Genomic DNA, 18,362 nt, shown 5'->3' with positions numbered 1-18,362 from the left:
ATAGTCTGGTCTATAGTCTAGTCTATAGTCTATAGTCTAATCTATAGTCTAGTCCATAGTCTAAGCTATAAACTGCTAAAATTTACCGAAAAAACTTTTCACCTCCACAATTGATACAAAATCATTATCGGAATGTGTCGTTTTAGTTTCATATAAAATGACTGAAAATTTTCGTTTTTTATCTACATTTAGCCACGGAAGCTTCTTTTAACCAAAATGATGGCCCTTTTTTTTGGCCAAGATAACTTTCCGTCTATATTTTTCTATGTTTCGGTAAGAAAAAAGCATGCCACAAAAAACCTCATAAAATAAATGTAACTATCATTAGCAATTATTGTGAAATGCTGGTCATTTTGGACAACTGACCAAGTTAAGACAGTCAACATTTAACATTGAATGATTTTGGCCAAAAACGAAAAACAATACAAGAACTGACCAAAAAAATTCATGATCGAAAATAAGATGTAGTAGTTTTTATGTTGGCGTTTGTAAGTTGTTGTGAATGAGTTTTGGTTTGTTTGATTTTAAATGGACTTGAATTTCATTCTAATAATTTGTTGTTACTGGAGTAATTTTGTTTATGTTTATTATTTTGGAATTTGTGCTGGTTTGTTTTTTGTTTTTTTTTGGCTTCTTCTTTCTGTTAAACAATAGAAAATAATCATTCTATTTGTAGCAACAAAAGAAGAAAACAAAATTTTTAGCATTTAACAAGACATGACTTTCACCCACTAAATGATGTTTTCAAAATCATGTTTAAATAACAATTTAAGAATAGTTTTGTTTATATTTTGTAAAACAATTTTTTCAGACTTTTCATATTAAAACTTTCATTATTTTATACAGAGTGTGGGATAGAATGTTTTTAGAATTAAGTGATTGTTGAAAAGCCTTTCGTTAATTGAATTATAATTGTTTCGGTTTATTTTGTGAACTATTTGACTAAATGTGGGTTTAGCAAAGACAAAATTGTTTTAGGTGTTTCTTTTTCAGATTACAACCATTCAATATTGGCAATAAATTTTAACTTTATTCTATTAAGATTAAAATAATTTCATTAAAAACCATTAATATTTTATTTTGTTTAAAATAAATTTATTTTCTTTTAAATTTATGGAATTTACTATAGACATGACTATAAAATAAACTACGGACTGCAGTGTAAATTTTCATAGATTGGACTATAGTTTTGGATTAGAATATGGACTATGCCATGAACAAATATATGGACCAGACTATCGACTGGACAATGAAGTAGACTGCGGAGTAGACTATGGAGTAGACTATGGAGTAGACTATGAAGTAGACTATGGAGTAGACTATGGAGTAGACTATGGAGCAGACTATGGAGTAGAATATGGAGTATACTGTGGAGTAGGCTATGGAATACACTATGAAGTAGACTATGAAGTAGACTTTGGAGTGGACTATGGAGTAGACTATGGAGTAGACCACGGAGTATACTATGGAGTAGACTATGGAGTAGACTATGGAGTAGACTATGGAGTAGACTACGGAGTAGACTATGGAGTAGACTATGGAGTAGACTATGGAGTAGACTATGGAGTAGACTATGGAGTAGACTATGGTGTAGACTATGGAGCAGACTATGGAGTAGACTATGGAGTATACTGTGGACTAGACTATGGAATAGACTGTGGAATACACTATGAAGTAGACTATGGAGTAGACTATGGAATTCACTATGAACTAGACTATAGAGTAGAATATTGAGTAGTTTATGGAGTAGACAATGGAGTAGACTATGAAGTATACTGTGGAGTAAATAATGGAATAAGACTATGGAATACACTATGAAGTAGACCATGGAGTAGAGTATGGAGTAGACTATGAAGTAGACTGCGGAGTAGACTATAGAGTAGAATATGGAGTAGAATATGGAGTAGACTATGGAGTAGACTATGGAATAGACTGTGGAGTATACTGTGGAGTAGACAATGGAATACACTATGAAGTAAACTATGAAGTAGACTATGAAGTAGACTATGGAGTAGACTACGGAGTAGATTATGGAGTAGACTATGGAATACACTATGAACTAGACTATAGAGAAAACTATGAAGTAAACAATGTAGTAGACTATGACTAGACTATGACTAGACTATGACTAGACTATGACTAGACTATGACTAGACTATGACTAGACTATGACTAGACTATGACTAGACTATGACTAGACTATGACTAGACTATGACTAGACTATGACTAGACTATGACTAGACTATGACTAGACTATGACTAGACTATGACTAGACTATGACGACTATGACTAGACTATGACTAGACTATGACTAGACTATGACTAGACTATGACTAGACTATGACTAGACTATGACTAGACTATGACTAGACTATGACTAGACTATGACTAGACTATGACTAGACTATGACTAGACTATGACTAGACTATGACTAGACTATGACTAGACTATGACTAGACTATGACTAGACTATGACTAGATATGACTAGACTATGACTAGACTATGACTAGACTATGACTAGACTATGACTAGACTATGACTAGACTATGACTAGACTAGACTAGACTATGACTAGACTATGACTAGACTATGACTAGACTATGACTAGACTATGACTAGACTATGACTAGACTATGACTAGACTGACTAGACTATGACTAGACTATGACTAGACTATGACTAGACTATGACTAGACTATGACTAGACTATGACTAGACTATGACTAGACTATGACTAGACTATGACTAGACTATGACTAGACTATGACTAGACTATGACTAGACTATGACTAGACTATGACTAGACTATGACTAGACTATGACTAGACTATGACTAGACTATGACTAGACTATGACTAGACTATGACTAGGCTATGACTAGGCTATGACTAGACTATGACTAGACTATGACTAGACTATGACTAGACTATGACTAGACTATGACTAGACTATGACTAGACTATGACTAGACTATGACTAGACTATGACTAGACTATGACTAGACTATGACTAGACTATGACTAGACTATGACTAGACTATGACTAGACTATGACTAGACTATGACTAGACTATGACTAGACTATGACTAGACTATGACTAGACTATGACTAGACTATGACTAGACTATAGACTAGACTAGATATGACTAGACTATGACTAGACTATGACTAGACTATGACTAGACTATGACTAGACTATGACTAGACTATGACTAGACTATGACTAGACTATGACTAGACTATGACTAGACTATGACTAGACTATGACTAGACTATGACTAGACTATGACTAGACTATGACTAGACTATGACTATACTATGACTAGACTATGACTAGACTATGACTAGACTATGACTAGACTATGACTAGACTATGACTAGACTATGACTATGACTACTATGACTAGACTATGACTAGACTATGACTCATGTTTCTTAAACATCCCTATGATCAACATCAGTCTGCTGCACTTAATGAATAAATTATGATTGAGCCGAAGATGAGTCAAATTCGATGAATCAATCCTCAATAAATTCTACATTTACACATATTGATCTTTGATTTACAAAACGTATATTTCATGTCAAATATTTTGTTTTAAAAGTTTCTGGGAGTGTTTTTTTTTACCTGATCATCAATATTTTGCAATATAAAGCCTTAATCAAATTTTCTTTAATGACTTTCGGAAGTTGATACAGAAAGACACGACAAGAAAGAGTCATTTAGATAATCTCTAAGAAAAAATCTCTCTTATTTACAAAAAAATACTCTTTTAAAGCTAAGAAAAGTAAAAAAGAACATTTTAGCAGTTTGGTCAGCCAAACTCTCAAGCGCACAATGGCCATAATACGACCGGCAAAAAAAAAATAAATAAAGAAAAGAAAAAACTTTCTACCAGTTAAGTACAAACAGCAGAAACTAAAAAATCTTCTTTATGGTTGTTATTGTTGTAGTTATTGTTTAGTTCCAACAAGAGGAAAGAAACTTTTGCAGCATGCATGATTTACAGTCAGTTGTAAACAAGAATAAGACGGGTTAAGATCGTTGAACGCATGAACGGAAACTTACTGGTAGAATTTATTTTTATGAAAAAAAAGAAGAAAATAAATAAAAATTTTGTGTGTGAGTGTGTGTGTGTTGAAAATAAAAATAATCACTTTTTTGTGTTTTTAATAGTTTGTTGTTAATTCAAAGAAAATTTATTGAAGCGTTTTAAATGAAAAAAGCACTAAAATAATAAAAAAAATTTAAAGAACTTAATGAATTAATAAAAAGAAAATCAAGAAAAAAACGAGCCTCATATAATAAATTTTATTAAAACCGGTGTGTTTAAAATTATAAAGATTATAACATTAATTACCATTTATTACATCAATATAACAAGGTGATTATTTAACAAAAAAATATATATAATAATAATAAGAAAAAAACATTATTTTATCATGAAGACATTGTTAAGTGAATTAAAATTGCCTTGTAGCATGATGCATGCGGCAAAATGTGGCAATATATTATCAACAACAGTGTTTATGTGTCTAGAATACTCCAAACTCCATTTAAGATTCAGTTTTCCTTTTTTTCGTATGCTATTGTTGTTATTGGTGTCTCGACTATAGATGAGCTTGCACTGATATTAATTACAAGCTTCTGCAGTTGGTTGCAACTAGAATATACTCGATGCTGCAACATCATCTTTACCATCATTATGTTCAGCAACTGCAGCAATTGTACATTTTGCTTTTTTTTCTGTTTTCTTCAACTACAAAGACATTTAACTTAACAACACTTGGTTAATATGTTTTATCTGTCTGTTAAAAGAAATCTGTGAGGTCTTTTTTTCTTCTTCTTCTTTCTTCTTGCTGTTGCTCGTAATTTTAGTTTGCAACCAGCCTACAGACAATGAATATTGCATATGAACTGACCAATGCAATATTGCATGATTCATTTCCTTTGGTCATATTTATTCGTACATACATACATATGTATGTCTGCATATATTTCAGAATTCTCAGCGTGTTAAAGAAAATTTCTTAAAAATATCATTAAACATTCATTCCAGTACACATACGTGCTGGAGTATCCTGTAGTATTTTGGATAGAAAATCAAAAAAAAAAAAATTTTGAAATGAAACTTTATTTTCTATGTGAAACATGTCTGGTTGGTTTCTAACATGGATTTGCATGTCAAAGTAAATTTTATCTGACACTTATATGTTTGTGTTCTATATGTTACCCTACCCACCATAAATAAATGCTTCATGTTGGAGGTTGCACTGTGGTAAAGAAATGAAATGTTTTCTTGATATTTACTAGACATTTCAATGCCACAATGGAGTGATTTTTCGGGTTAGGGAATAAGAAAAGAGGCTCAATTATGGACCGATCCTCATAAATTTTGTCGGAGAGATTAATTTCGCCTGTATACTGGACCGATCCTCACAAAAGATATTGGATCCTATAAAATCGTTTGAGCTGAATGTCATCACTATACTTGTTTTCTAACCAATTGTGTCTCATAACTTCATTTTAGGAAGGGACTTTGCTGGTTAATTTTGAATCCATCCTTATCAAATTTCATCAAGAGGTTTTCATTCTTATGAAGTTGTATAATTTCTCTATGTGATACAGATGATAGACGGACAAATGAAAGGAAAGACTTGGATAGATTGTCTTAGAGTTTAATAAAGTCCCAGAATATATAATATTTCGATGTAAATAAAAAAAAAAAAAACAAAAATTTATGTTCCTCCATACTGGAATAGTAGACCACCAAATAGTAATATTTCTTGATCGTTTCCACAACAATTGCCACATAGAACGACTCAAGTCATATACGACTTAAAATTGGTAACTGAGAGAGAGTTCCAAACGAAAATTCTCTGGTGGATTATAATTTGCCTATGGTGGAAAAATTTTTACATTTTGCTGTAAAATTTTACTTTTTACCTCATATCTATCAAAAATGTAATTTTTTCCCGCAAATTGCTATCGTTTGGCACACACTCTCAAAAAAAAATTGTAATGGCAACACGATGTAAGAAGTTTAAGAATTTTCTAATATTTCATTTATCGTAAAAAGTTCCGCATTTATGGAAAACTCTCATTTTAATGTAAACTCACTAATTCTCTCTTTACGGGCAAATTTTTAAAATTCAACTTCACAAAAAAAATCGAAATATTTAAAAAATACTTTAATTCTGGAAAAATTTATTTTAAAAACTATGGTTTAAGTTGGTTGATTAGTTAGTTAGATAGTTAGTTAGTTAGTTAGTTAGTTAGTTAGTTAGTTAGTTAGTTAGTTAGTTAGTTAGTTAGTTAGTAGTTAGTTAGTTAGTTAGTTAGTTAGTTAGTTAGTTAGTTAGTTAGTTAGTTAGTTAGTTAGTTAGTTAGTTAGTTAGTTAGTTAGTTAGTTAGTTAGTTAGTTAGTTAGTTAGTTAGTTAGTTAGTTAGTTAGTTAGTAGTTAGTTAGTTAGTTAGTAGTTAGTTAGTTAGTTAGTTAGTTAGTTAGTTAGTTAGTTAGTTAGTTAGTTAGTTAGTTAGTTAGTTAGTTAGTAGTTAGTTAGTTAGTTAGTTAGTTAGTTAGTAGTTAGTTAGTTAGTTAGTAGTTAGTTAGTAGTTAGTTAGTTAGTTAGTTAGTAGTTAGTTAGTTAAGTTAGTTAGTTAGTTAGTTTAGTTAGTTAGTTAGTAGTTAGTTAGTTAGTAGTAGTTAGTTAGTTAGTTAGTAGTTAGTTAGTTAGTTAGTTAGTTAGTTAGTAGTTAGTTAGTAGTTTAGTTAGTTAGTTGTTAGTTAGTTAGTTAGTTAGTTAGTAGTAGTTAGTTAGTAGTTAGTAGTTAGTAGTTAGTTAGTTAGTTAGTTAGTTAGTTAGTTAGTAGTAGTTAGTTAGTTAGTTAGTTAGTTAGTAGTTAGTTAGTTAGTTAGTTAGTTAGTTAGTTAGTTAGTTAGTTAGTTAGTTAGTTAGTTAGTTAGTTAGTTAGTTAGTTAGTTAGTAGTTAGTTAGTTAGTAGTTAGTTAGTTAGTTAGTTAGTTAGTTAGTTAGTTAGTTAGTTAGTTAGTTAGTTAGTTAGTTAGTTAGTTAGTTAGTAGTTAGTTAGTTAGTTAGTTAGTTAGTTAGTTAGTAGTCGTTAGTTAGTTAGTTAGTTAGTTAGTTAGTTAGTAGTTAGTTAGTTATTAGTTAGTTAGTAGTTAGTTAGTTAGTTAGTTAGTTAGTTAGTTAGTTAGTTAGTTAGTAGTTAGTTAGTTAGTTAGTTAGTTAGTTAGTTAGTTAGTTAGTTAGTTAGTTAGTTAGTTAGTTAGTTAGTTAGTTAGTTTAGTTAGTAGTAGTTAGTTAGTTAGTTAGTTAGTTAGTTAGTTAGTTAGTTAGTTAGTTAGTTAGTTAGTTAGTTAGTTAGTTAGTTAGTTAGTTAGTAGTTAGTTAGTTAGTTAGTTAGTTAGTTAGTTAGTTAGTTAGTTAGTTAGTTAGTTAGTAGTAGTAGTTAGTTAGTTAGTTAGTTAGTAGTAGTTAGTTAGTTAGTTAGTTAGTTAGTTAGTTAGTTAGTTAGTTAGTTAGTTAGTTAGTAGTTAGTTAGTTAGTTAGTTAGTTAGTTAGTTAGTTAGTTAGTTAGTTAGTTAGTTAGTTAGTTAGTTAGTTAGTTAGTTAGTTAGTAGTTAGTTAGTAGTTAGTTAGTTAGTTAGTTAGTTAGTTAGTTAGTTAGTTAGTTAGTTAGTTAGTTAGTTAGTTAGTTAGTTAGTTAGTTAGTTAGTTAGTTAGTTAGTTAGTTAGTTAGTTAGTTAGTTAGTTAGTTAGTTAGTAGTTAGTTAGTTAGTTAGTTAGTTAGTTAGTTAGTTAGTTAGTTAGTTAGTTAGTTAGTTAGTTAGTTAGTTAGTTAGTTAGTTAGTTAGTTAGTTAGTTAGTTAGTTAGTTAGTTAGTTAGTTAGTTAGTTAGTTAGTTAGTAGTAGTAGTTAGTTAGTTAGTTAGTAGTTAGTTAGTTAGTTAGTTAGTTAGTTAGTTAGTTAGTTAGTTAGTTAGTTAGTTAGTAGTTAGTTAGTTAGTTAGTTAGTTAGTTAGTTAGTTAGTTAGTTAGTTAGTTAGTTAGTTAGTTAGTTAGTTAGTTAGTTAGTTAGTAGTTAGTTAGTTAGTTAGTTAGTTAGTAGTTAGTAGTTAGTTAGTTAGTTAGTTAGTTAGTTAGTTAGTTAGTTAGTTAGTTAGTTAGTAGTTAGTAGTTAGTTAGTTAGTAGTTAGTTAGTTAGTTAGTTAGTTAGTTAGTTAGTTAGTTAGTTAGTTAGTTAGTTAGTTAGTTAGTTAGTTAGTTAGTTAGTTAGTTAGTTAGTTAGTTAGTTAGTTAGTTAGTTAGTTAGTTAGTTAGTTAGTTAGTTAGTTAGTTAGTAGTTAGTAGTTAGTTAGTTAGTTAGTTAGTAGTTAGTTAGTTAGTTAGTTAGTAGTTAGTTAGTTAGTTAGTTAGTTAGTTAGTTAGTTAGTTAGTTAGTTAGTAGTTAGTTAGTTAGTTAGTTAGTTAGTTAGTTAGTTAGTAGTTAGTTAGTTAGTTAGTTAGTTAGTTAGTAGTTAGTTAGTTAGTAGTTAGTTAGTTAGTTAGTTAGTAGTTAGTTAGTTAGTAGTTAGTTAGTTAGTTAGTTAGTTAGTTAGTTAGTTAGTTAGTTAGTTAGTTAGTTAGTTAGTTAGTTAGTTAGTTAGGTAGTAGTTAGTTAGTTAGTTAGTTAGTTAGTTAGTTAGTTAGTTAGTTAGTTAGTTAGTAGTTAGTTAGTTAGTTAGTTAGTTAGTAGTTAGTTAGTTAGTTAGTTAGTTAGTTAGTGAATGAAAGTTTGTGAAGTCCCTCCAACTATTTCAGAAAACCGGGTATACAAATCTAGTCATTTATAAAGAGGTGTTCTTTTGTTCTTAACAACTGATCTGTAAATCATGGCAAAAAACCCAACTGGAAAAAACTGTCTTTCAAAGAAATTTTATTATTGCCACAAAGCCCTCTAGACATATTTATTACATTTTTCATAAATATTTCTTTCTTCATATTATTTCTATTCTATAGTATTTGTTTTATACCAACAATAACAACTTTTTAAGAATATTTTCTGGAATATATGTATGTATGCATGTGTACGTATATCTTTGTAGTGTACTGGGTTACGGTCAGCAACAGTTATTAACAATTTATTAGTTTGAGAGTGTGTGCTTGGTCGTCTGTCTGTGTTTAGTTTGTTTTCTTAACAAATCAAGTTTGTAGCTTAAGTCTTTCGTTTGATTTTTCTTTTCTTTTAATTTTTTTCATATTTACGATGTATGGGTATTTTCGTTCCTGTGATGCCATCAGGAATTGTTAAAGGCAGTTGTTTATAATTTTTTGTTTCTTTAGTTTTCGCACGGCAAGTGAAATATGATATATATTTATAGTTGTTTCTAGTAAACTTAGTTTTTCTTTTTGAAATTCTTCTTTTTCTTTTGCAATGTCTGTTACTTTTTACAGATCATCAGTTTAATTTAATTAGTTGTGCTCCAATTTAATATGAAATGTTGTTGAAAATTGGATAGTTAAAAACGATCTAGCAGAGAATTTATATACATTTTGTGGAAAAGCAAGTATGGATTTAAAAAATTTAAGAAAAAAGTGTGTTTGATGTTATAATTAAGCATATTAAATGTTAAATATTTTAATTTTATGTTTAATAAGTTGACTTTTTGATGGTGCAGCATTTCACAAGAGTTAAATAGTAATGAGTTATTGTGCTTAGAAGAATCGTAATAACTCATCAGTATCAGAGTCTAGCAAATTGTTTGACTCTGATAGAGATATCTGCAAGTTAACTTTGCCACTTTTTTTTTTATAAAAAGTTTCTTTATTTAAAATATAATTTAATAAATATGCATTTAAATAGCATGTGTCTAACTATTTTATAATAAACATGCACACTAACCGTTAGAAATATCATGTTCAAATTAAAATTCTTTATTTTTTTCTAAAGAAAAACCTTTTTATAAGGCTAAATATACCTAAACTGTAACTTTTTTCTCTTAAACATATTTTTTTCCTCAGACAAACAGTTTGAGCAAAAACATAGAAATTCTAATTAAGTAACGGTATGAAATAGCAAAACATAAAATGTTTGTGGTTTAAAAATATCTTTTACTTACTAACTGTGGTACTTAATGTTAAATAAATAGCTAACAACTAATAATAAATAGTTAAGCATAAAACAAGGAGTTATAAGCAAGAAAAATAAAGGCAAAGCAAAGTATTGGTCTTAAGTCTTTTGTTTTAATTTATGTTGGAATTATGATAATAGAAATAACAAAGCATACAACAAATAAATAAATATATGAGTTTAACATTTAATTTCACAGTGTTGTTATAATTAAGCAAAAAACAAAAAAACAAGAAAACATCTCTATTTGAAGCACTGAAAAATGGCAAACACATTGCTATTTTTCTAAACTTAACATATGCATAAAATATTCATAACATAAATAGTCATGCTGTAGTAGAGAAAAAAGAGTATATATAGTATTATAATTAAAAATACCAACGGAAACAATTATAACTGGAAATCCCTTATATTTTTATTGCTTTTTGTTATAAAATTTTTGCAAATTAGTTTATCCTACATATTTGGCATTGTTCTTCATGGTACTTGTTTATCATAATACTTACTTGTGTTACATATATGTTTATTAGTTTTTTTTATGACCCCAAAACAATTTAACAGAAATATTAAGAATGCGGGTTAAACCTGTAGAAATAATGTGTCATTTTATTGTAATTAGTTTGACTTATTTCCGAAGTGTTTACACTGTAAATATCTATTAGAAATATAATGAAATTATACATTTAAAATACACTAGCGTAAACGCAGATCTTCGCTATTCGAATCAAAATTAAAGAAAAACCAGTAAGAATGTATGATACCCTACACCACTGATTATGTTAAAAATGTGTAATATTTTTTTAATAATAAAGCATTAATTTAGACTTTTACCTTAATTCGAAAATATTTTAACAATTTCTTGACAAAAAAAAAGAGATTTTCTAAAAGATGGGTTATAGGGGGTCAAATGAATCCCGATCATTATGAAATTTGGATTTTCATTAAAATTAATTTTTGCCGATTTTTGGAGGCGAAATAATGGATCGATTTTAACTGTTTTCAATAGGCCTCATCTTTAAAGAAGAGCATATTCCAAATGTCATCCAATTATCTGGTGAAGGTTTACATGGACACACAGACGGACGGACAGAAAGACGCACGGGCAGAGGGACATAGCTAAATCGATTTAGAAAGCGATTCTGAGCCGATTGGTATACTTAAAGGAGGGTGTAGGATCAATATAGTGTTACGAAACATCAGACAAGCGCATAATACCCTCACCACTAGAGAGGTAACAAGTAAGAAATATTTGGCTGTGTCGAGTCTAATATACCCTTCAGTATGGTGTCTTAAGAATTTTATTACCAAAATTAAAAAAAAATACCAGTTGTAAAATGAAAAAGTACTTTTTATACATTGAATGAGTACTGGTACTGAGTGTTTAATAAAAAAATTCAAAAAGTACCAATTGAAGGACAAAAGAAGTACATATGCAGCGTATTTAATATAATACTAGTTGAAGAACAAAAAGTACTAAAATATTCACTCTTCTAGAGGTTCACCCCATCAGGATCCTATATGTCTTATTATATGTTTATATAAAATCATTAATTCATTAAAACAAAAGTACTCCTTTCATAAATTAGGCATCCCATCAGTTTTCTGCATATTTAATTTTACGTTTCTTGGTTCATTATTATAAAAGATTCAAAAAGTACCTTTTGAAGCTCAAAAAGTACTAAAAAACTTTACTCTTATAGATTTTTTAATATCATCATCATTTACATTTACATGCTTAATTTCAAAAACTCAAAAAGTACCAGTTGAAAAGTTCAAAAATATACCAAAAGTTGCCTTTTATAGGTTCTCGTGTACTTATGGGTTCAGTATTATACAAAATTCAAAAAGTACCTTTTGAAGAACGAAAAAGTACCAAAAAATCTTCTTTTGTAGGTTCTCATTCTCATCCGGACTCTACATTAGGCTTAATTTTATGTTTATAGGTTCATTATTATCGGAGATTAAAAAAGTACCTTTTGAAGTACGAAAAAGTACCAAAAATTTACCTTTTATGTCTGCTTAATTTTATGTTTATAGGTTCATTATTATTGAAAATTCAAAAAGTACCTTTCGAAGGATGAAAATGTTCCAAAAAGTTATAGGGTCTCATTTACTACGGGATCTAAGTGTTTAATTTTATATGTCTAACTTCAATATTATAGAAAGTTCAAAAAGTACCTTTTGAAGAATGAAAAAGTATAAAAAATTATCTTTTATAGGTTTTGTTGCCTTATATGTTCAATATTATAAAAAAATCCAAAAAGTACCATTTGCTTAATTTTCCACAAACAATATTCCATCTTTGATTTTGGTAATAACAAAATGCTTCCTTTGCAACGTGTAGTTCCTAATCTGTTATGTTTTTATAAACCAGCAACCTCCTCTCGACCATCTCGAAAAGATGAAGTTGTATTCTATATTAACTAATCCATAGATTAGTTAATATAGAAATAGTCAACCTCTATTAAGTAAGTAGAGGTCACGATCGAATTAAAGCATAATTAAGTTTAAAGTCCCCTAAAAATCAGATTATGGAGTATGCTAAATATCGGTTCATGTTTCCTTCCAGCTCTTACACCGAAGTTCTTCATCAAAAAATGTATATAAAAAAATCAACTTTTTTAAACAAAACTACTCTATAGTTCTGTCTCCAGTTATTTAACTCACCTGGTCTAAAACCATTTGCTAGGTTTAGTTTATTCCTCAAACAATAAAAAAAAACTAAAAATCTTTTCTTTTTACATTCATTGAAAATTGTCTTCTATTTTTTTCTTAAAACCGTGATTCTAACGGCTATTAGACCGCATGCAGCGACTTCATCTCTGCTGTCCATGACTTTGTCGTTTATTTTTTTTTTATTTTGGACTTTATTTTTTTTGTAGTTTCTTTGGAGTTTTTTTTAATGGTGGTGTATATGTCTACAGGCGCATGGTTGCACGAAACATGTTGAGACATCATAATGATGATGTTGCACTTTAACAGTTGTAATGCAACATTAATTCTTTCGTACTACAAATACAGCCGCATATCTATGAATCCATATATTTGTTTTATTAGATAAACACTTAAAGGTGTTTTTATGTTGGTCGGACTGTCGGTTTGGCTTTAATACATGTTTATTTTGTTGTTTTTATTTTTTGTAAAACTTGATTTTAGTTATTGTTGCTGTTGCTAATTTTGCGGTTAAATAAATCGTTTGAAATCTAACGGCATAATGTGTTAAGTATCATTAGCATTTTTAATGTCATTATCAAATAATGAATTTTTATTAATACTAATTAGAAAACATTAACATTTTGGTTTTTTCTTGCTATAGTGTCCATAAATGAATTGCAATGAATATGTTAACATTTTTATGATTAGTTGTAAGACTAAGAGAGGACTAGTCCAAACACGATGGCTTTTACATATCTATTGAATAGCTCACACTTTAGACTTAATTAGCCAAAGAAGTAGTACATGTACTAAACTATAATTCAAAGTTTTAAGTAATAACATTTTAAATAGTCTATGGTCAAGCCTATCTAGTCTAGTCCATAGTCTGGTGTATAGTCTAATGTATAGTTAAGGGTATATCTTAGTGTATAGTATAGTCTATGGACCAGTCTAGTGTATAATCTAGATTATAGTCTAGTGTATAACCTACCATGTATATAGCCTAGTGTATAACATAGCATGTATATAGTCTAGTGTCTAGTCTAGGCTATAGTCTAGTTTATATTCTAGTCTACAGTCTAGTCTATAGTCTAGTCTATAGTCTAGTCTATAGTCTAGTCTATAGTCTTGTCTATAGTCCAGTGTATAGTTTAAAGTATAGTCTAATGCATAGTCTGGTGTATAATCTAGTGTATAGTCAAGTCTATATTCTAGTCTATAGTCTATTCTATAGTCTATTCTATATTCTAGTCTATATTCTAGTCTATAGTCTATTCTATTCTATATTCTAGTCTATAGTCTAGTCTATAGTCTATTCTATAGTCTATTCTATAGTCTAGTCTATAGTCTAGTCAATAATCTAGTCTATAGTCTATTCTATAGTCTAGTCTATAGTCTAGTCTATAGTCTAGTCTATAGTCTAGTCTATAGTCTAGTCTATAGTCTAGTCTATAGTCTAGTCTATAGTCTAGTCTATAGTCTAGTCTATAGTCTAGTCTATAGTCTAGTCTATAGTCTAGTCTATAGTGTAGTCTATAGTCTAGTCTATAGTCTATTCTATATTCTAGTCTATATTCTAGTCTATAGTCTATTCTATAGTCTAGTCTATAGTCTAGTCTATAGTCTAGTCAATAATCTAGTCTATAGTCAATTCTATAGTCTAGTCTATAGTCTAGTTATAGTCTAGTCTATAGTCTAGTTTATAGTTAGTCTATAGTCTAGTCTAAGTTTAGTCTATAGTCTTCTATAGTCTAGTCCATAGTCTAGTCCATAGTCTAGTCCATAGACTAGTCTACATCTAGTCTACAGTCTAGTCTACAGTCTAGTCTACAGTCTAGTCTACAGTCTAGTCTACAGTAGTCTACAGTAGTCTACAGTCTAGTCTACAGTCTAGTCTACAGTCTAGTCTACAGTCTAGTCTACAGTCTAGTCTACAGTCTAGTCTATAGTCTAGTCTATAGTCTAGTCTATAGTCTAGTCTTAATAGTCTAGTCTATAGTCTAGTCTATAGTCTAGTCTATAGTCTAGTCTATAGTCTAGTCTATAGTCTAGCTATGTCTATTCTATAGTCTAGTCTATAGTCCTAGTCTATAGTCTAGTCTATAGTCTAGTCTATAGTCTAGTCTATAGTCTAGTCTATAGTCTAGTCTATAGTCTAGTCTATAGTCTAGTCTATAGTCTATAGTCTAGTCTATAGTCTAGTCTATAGTCTAGTCTATAGTCTAGTCTATAGTCTAGTCTATAGTCTAGTCTATAGTCTAGTCTAGTCTAGTCTATAGTCTAGTCTATAGTCTAGTCTATAGTCTAGTCTATAGTCTAGTCTATAGTCTAGTCTATAGTCTAGTCTATAGTCTATTCTATAGTCTAGTCTATAGTCTAGTCTATAGTCTAGTCTATAGTCTAGTCTATAGTCTAGTCTATAGTCTAGTCTATAGTCTAGTCTATAGTCTAGTCTAGTCTATAGTCTAGTCTAGTCTATAGTCTAGTCTATAGTCTAGTCTATAGTCTAGTCTATAGTCTAGTCTATAGTCTAGTCTATAGTCAGTCTATAGTCTAGTCTATAGTCTAGTCTATAGTCTAGTCTATAGTCTAGTCTAATAGTCTAGTCTAGTCTATAGTCTAGTCTATAGTCTAGTCTATGTCTAGTCTATAGTCTAGTCTATAGTCTAGTCTATAGTCTAGTCTATAGTCTTGTCTATAGTCTAGTCTATAGTCTAGTCTATAGTCTAGTCTATAGTCTAGTCTATAGTCTAGTCTATAGTCTAGTCTATAGTCTAGTCTATAGTCTAGTCTATAGTCTAGTCTATAGTCTAGTCTATAGTCTAGTCTATAGTCTAGTCTATAGTCTAGTCTATAGTCTAGTCTATAGTCTAGTCTATAGTCTAGTCTATAGTCTAGTCTATAGTCTAGTCTATAGTCTAGTCTATAGTCTAGTCATAGTCTAGTCTATAGTCTAGTCTATAGTCTAGTCTATAGTCTAGTCTATAGTCTAGTCTATAGTCTAGTCTATAGTCTAGTCTATAGTCTAGTCTATAGTCTAGTCTATAGTCTAGTCTATAGTCTAGTCTATAGTCTAGTCTATAGTCTAGTCTATAGTCTAGTCTATAGTCTAGTCTATAGTCTAGTCTATAGTCTAGTCTATAGTCTAGTCTATAGTCTAGTCTATAGTCTAGTCTATAGTCTAGTCTATAGTCTAGTCTATAGTCTAGTCTATAGTCTAGTCTATAGTCTAGTCTATAGTCTAGTCTATAGTCTAGTCTATAGTCTAGTCTATAGTCTAGTCTATAGTCTAGTCTATAGTCTAGTCTATAGTCTAGTCTATAGTCTAGTCTATAGTCTAGTCTATAGTCTAGTCTATAGTCTAGTCTATAGTCTAGTCTATAGTCTAGTCTATAGTCTAGTCTATAGTCTAGTCTATAGTCTAGTCTATAGTCTAGTCTATAGTCTAGTCTATAGTCTAGTCTATAGTCTAGTCTATAGTCTAGTCTATAGTCTAGTCTATAGTCTAGTCTATAGTCTAGTCTATAGTCTAGTCTATAGTCTAGTCTATAGTCTAGTCTATAGTCTAGTCTAGTCTAGTCTATAGTCTAGTCTATAGTCTAGTCTATAGTCTAGTCTATAGTCTAGTCTATAGTCTAGTCTATAGTCTAGTCTATAGTCTAGTCTATAGTCTAGTCTATAGTCTAGTCTATAGTCTAGTCTATAGTCTAGTCTATAGTCTAGTCTATAGTCTAGTCTATAGTCTAGTCTATAGTCTAGTCTATAGTCTGGTCTTTAGTCTTGTCTTCTCTATAGTCTAGTCGAATTATTTATGATTTTATTGTCAGCAATAATATTAATCTATTTCTCTATTTGTTTATATGTTTATTACAGGAATTAACAAAGATGTTCCACAACATAATTGCTGCTGCAGCAATGCATACAAATCTTTAAGAGACAAACAAACACGTTTGTGTTCAATTTAGAAATAAAAATAACACTAATAAAAAGAAATTTATGTTTTCAACACATATTAATTATTAAAACATAAAATATACTTAATAATTACCACAAACGGAACAGCATTTTAAAAAAGCTGTATGAATGCATGACGCTGTATGCTTTAGCGTTTTAAAGAACATGCGTAACCCTATGACATACATTTCGGAAAGAAAGAAAATCAACAACATCATCATCAATCGTGGATAATTATATGATTTATTTGTTTATTAATAATCATTTGGACGTATTTATTCAGGCAATTTATACATTCATTCATAACATTAATCACCAGCTTGTTGAGTAAAACCATCAACATCAGCCGGCGCATGCTCGCACGCTAACACGCACAAAGCAACGTGCCCACGAACCAACAAAGATAGAATACAACACATTTTCGAAACCCTCATAAAACGCTTACCCATCAAGCAGTCGGTCAGAAATTCATTCAGTCAATTGGTTGTATGGTTGACTCATCAATATGACTCTGATTAGTTGCTTTAGTATTCTAACGAGTTTAGCTATTTTAATAGTCATTCTACCATCTCAGTTGGAAGCTTATTATACACCAAATACCGGTAAGAGGAATTTAACGCTTTTTTGTTTTGAATTTCAAATTCAATACGCCAAACTATGTATGTGATTTGAAATAAAAGATAATTAATTCCATTACTATTTTTAAATTTGCCAAGTTTTCTATTTTTGTGCCAACAGCAAATTTTTGTTCAAATGTTATTCTATGCTAATGATGTTGTTATAGCTGCTGCTGTTTTTGCTATGCTGCTGATAAAGTTGTTGTTCCTATTTGAATTCATTGTCAATATATTTATTGGATTAGTATGTTAAATGGTTTGTTTTCGTTATTAATGATTTATTATGTTTGTTATGGTTTTTAGGTGTTAATTTGCTAAATAGTTTAGAACTTTCGTTTTTTCTTTCCAGATGAATTATTGCTTTTGGAAAGCGTTGAATTTTAAAAATTCACTTGTCATATGTGTTAAAGATTTGCATATGAATGGATGTAGGTTAAAAAATAAATTAATTTATTTGTAAAAATGGATTTCTAAAGAAGTTTTACAGAAAAAAGAAATTCCATTGCAATAGGGTTAGAAAACATTTAGTCTAGAGTCCAGAGTCTAGTGTATAGTGGTGTCTATAGTCCAGTCCATAGTCTAGTCCATTGTTTATACTAAAGTCTAGTCTATAGTCTAGCCTTAAGTGTAGTCTATAGTCTAGGTTACAGTCTAGTCTAGTACACAGTTTAATCTGCAGTCCAGTCTATGTTGTAGTCTATAGTGTAGTCTATAGTCTAGCCTGGTCTTGTCCATAGTCTAGTCAATAGTCCAGTCAATACTCTGGTATATAGTATATTCTATAGTTAACTGCAGTCTAGATTCTAGTCTATAGTTTAGTCAATAATTTTGTATATAGTTTAGTCTACAGTCAATAGTCTATAGTCTAGTCTATAGTCTAGTCTATAGTCTAGTCTATAGTCTAGTCTATAGTATAGTCTATAGTATAGTCTATAGTATAGTCTATAGTCTAGTCTATAGTCTAGTCTATGGTCTAGTCTATAGCATAGTCTACAGTA

The 18,362-nt window shown here is 29.8% G+C and overlaps 1 protein-coding gene across 1 annotated transcript in view; it reads left to right on the top strand.

Annotated features, from left to right (window-relative positions):
- LOC119611569 (flocculation protein FLO11) overlaps positions 1–18,362 on the top strand; it is a 53,934-nt gene that overhangs the window by 18,846 nt on the left and 16,726 nt on the right. Inside the window, exon 2 of the mRNA XM_037967210.1 lies at positions 16,667–17,349. Within this exon, the coding sequence (XP_037823138.1) occupies positions 17,253–17,349 (97 nt within the window). The 5' untranslated portion in view covers positions 16,667–17,252. The remainder of the gene's footprint in view (positions 1–16,666; positions 17,350–18,362) is intronic.

Source organism: Lucilia sericata, unplaced genomic scaffold, assembly GCF_015586225.1.
Source record: "Lucilia sericata isolate MDLA Ls3-8-SP2 unplaced genomic scaffold, ASM1558622v1 Contig001482F_arrow, whole genome shotgun sequence".
Classification (NCBI taxonomy): domain Eukaryota; kingdom Metazoa; phylum Arthropoda; class Insecta; order Diptera; family Calliphoridae; genus Lucilia; species Lucilia sericata.
Note: the sequence above shows the minus strand (reverse complement) of the source record. Positions and strands in the feature narration are given on the sequence as shown.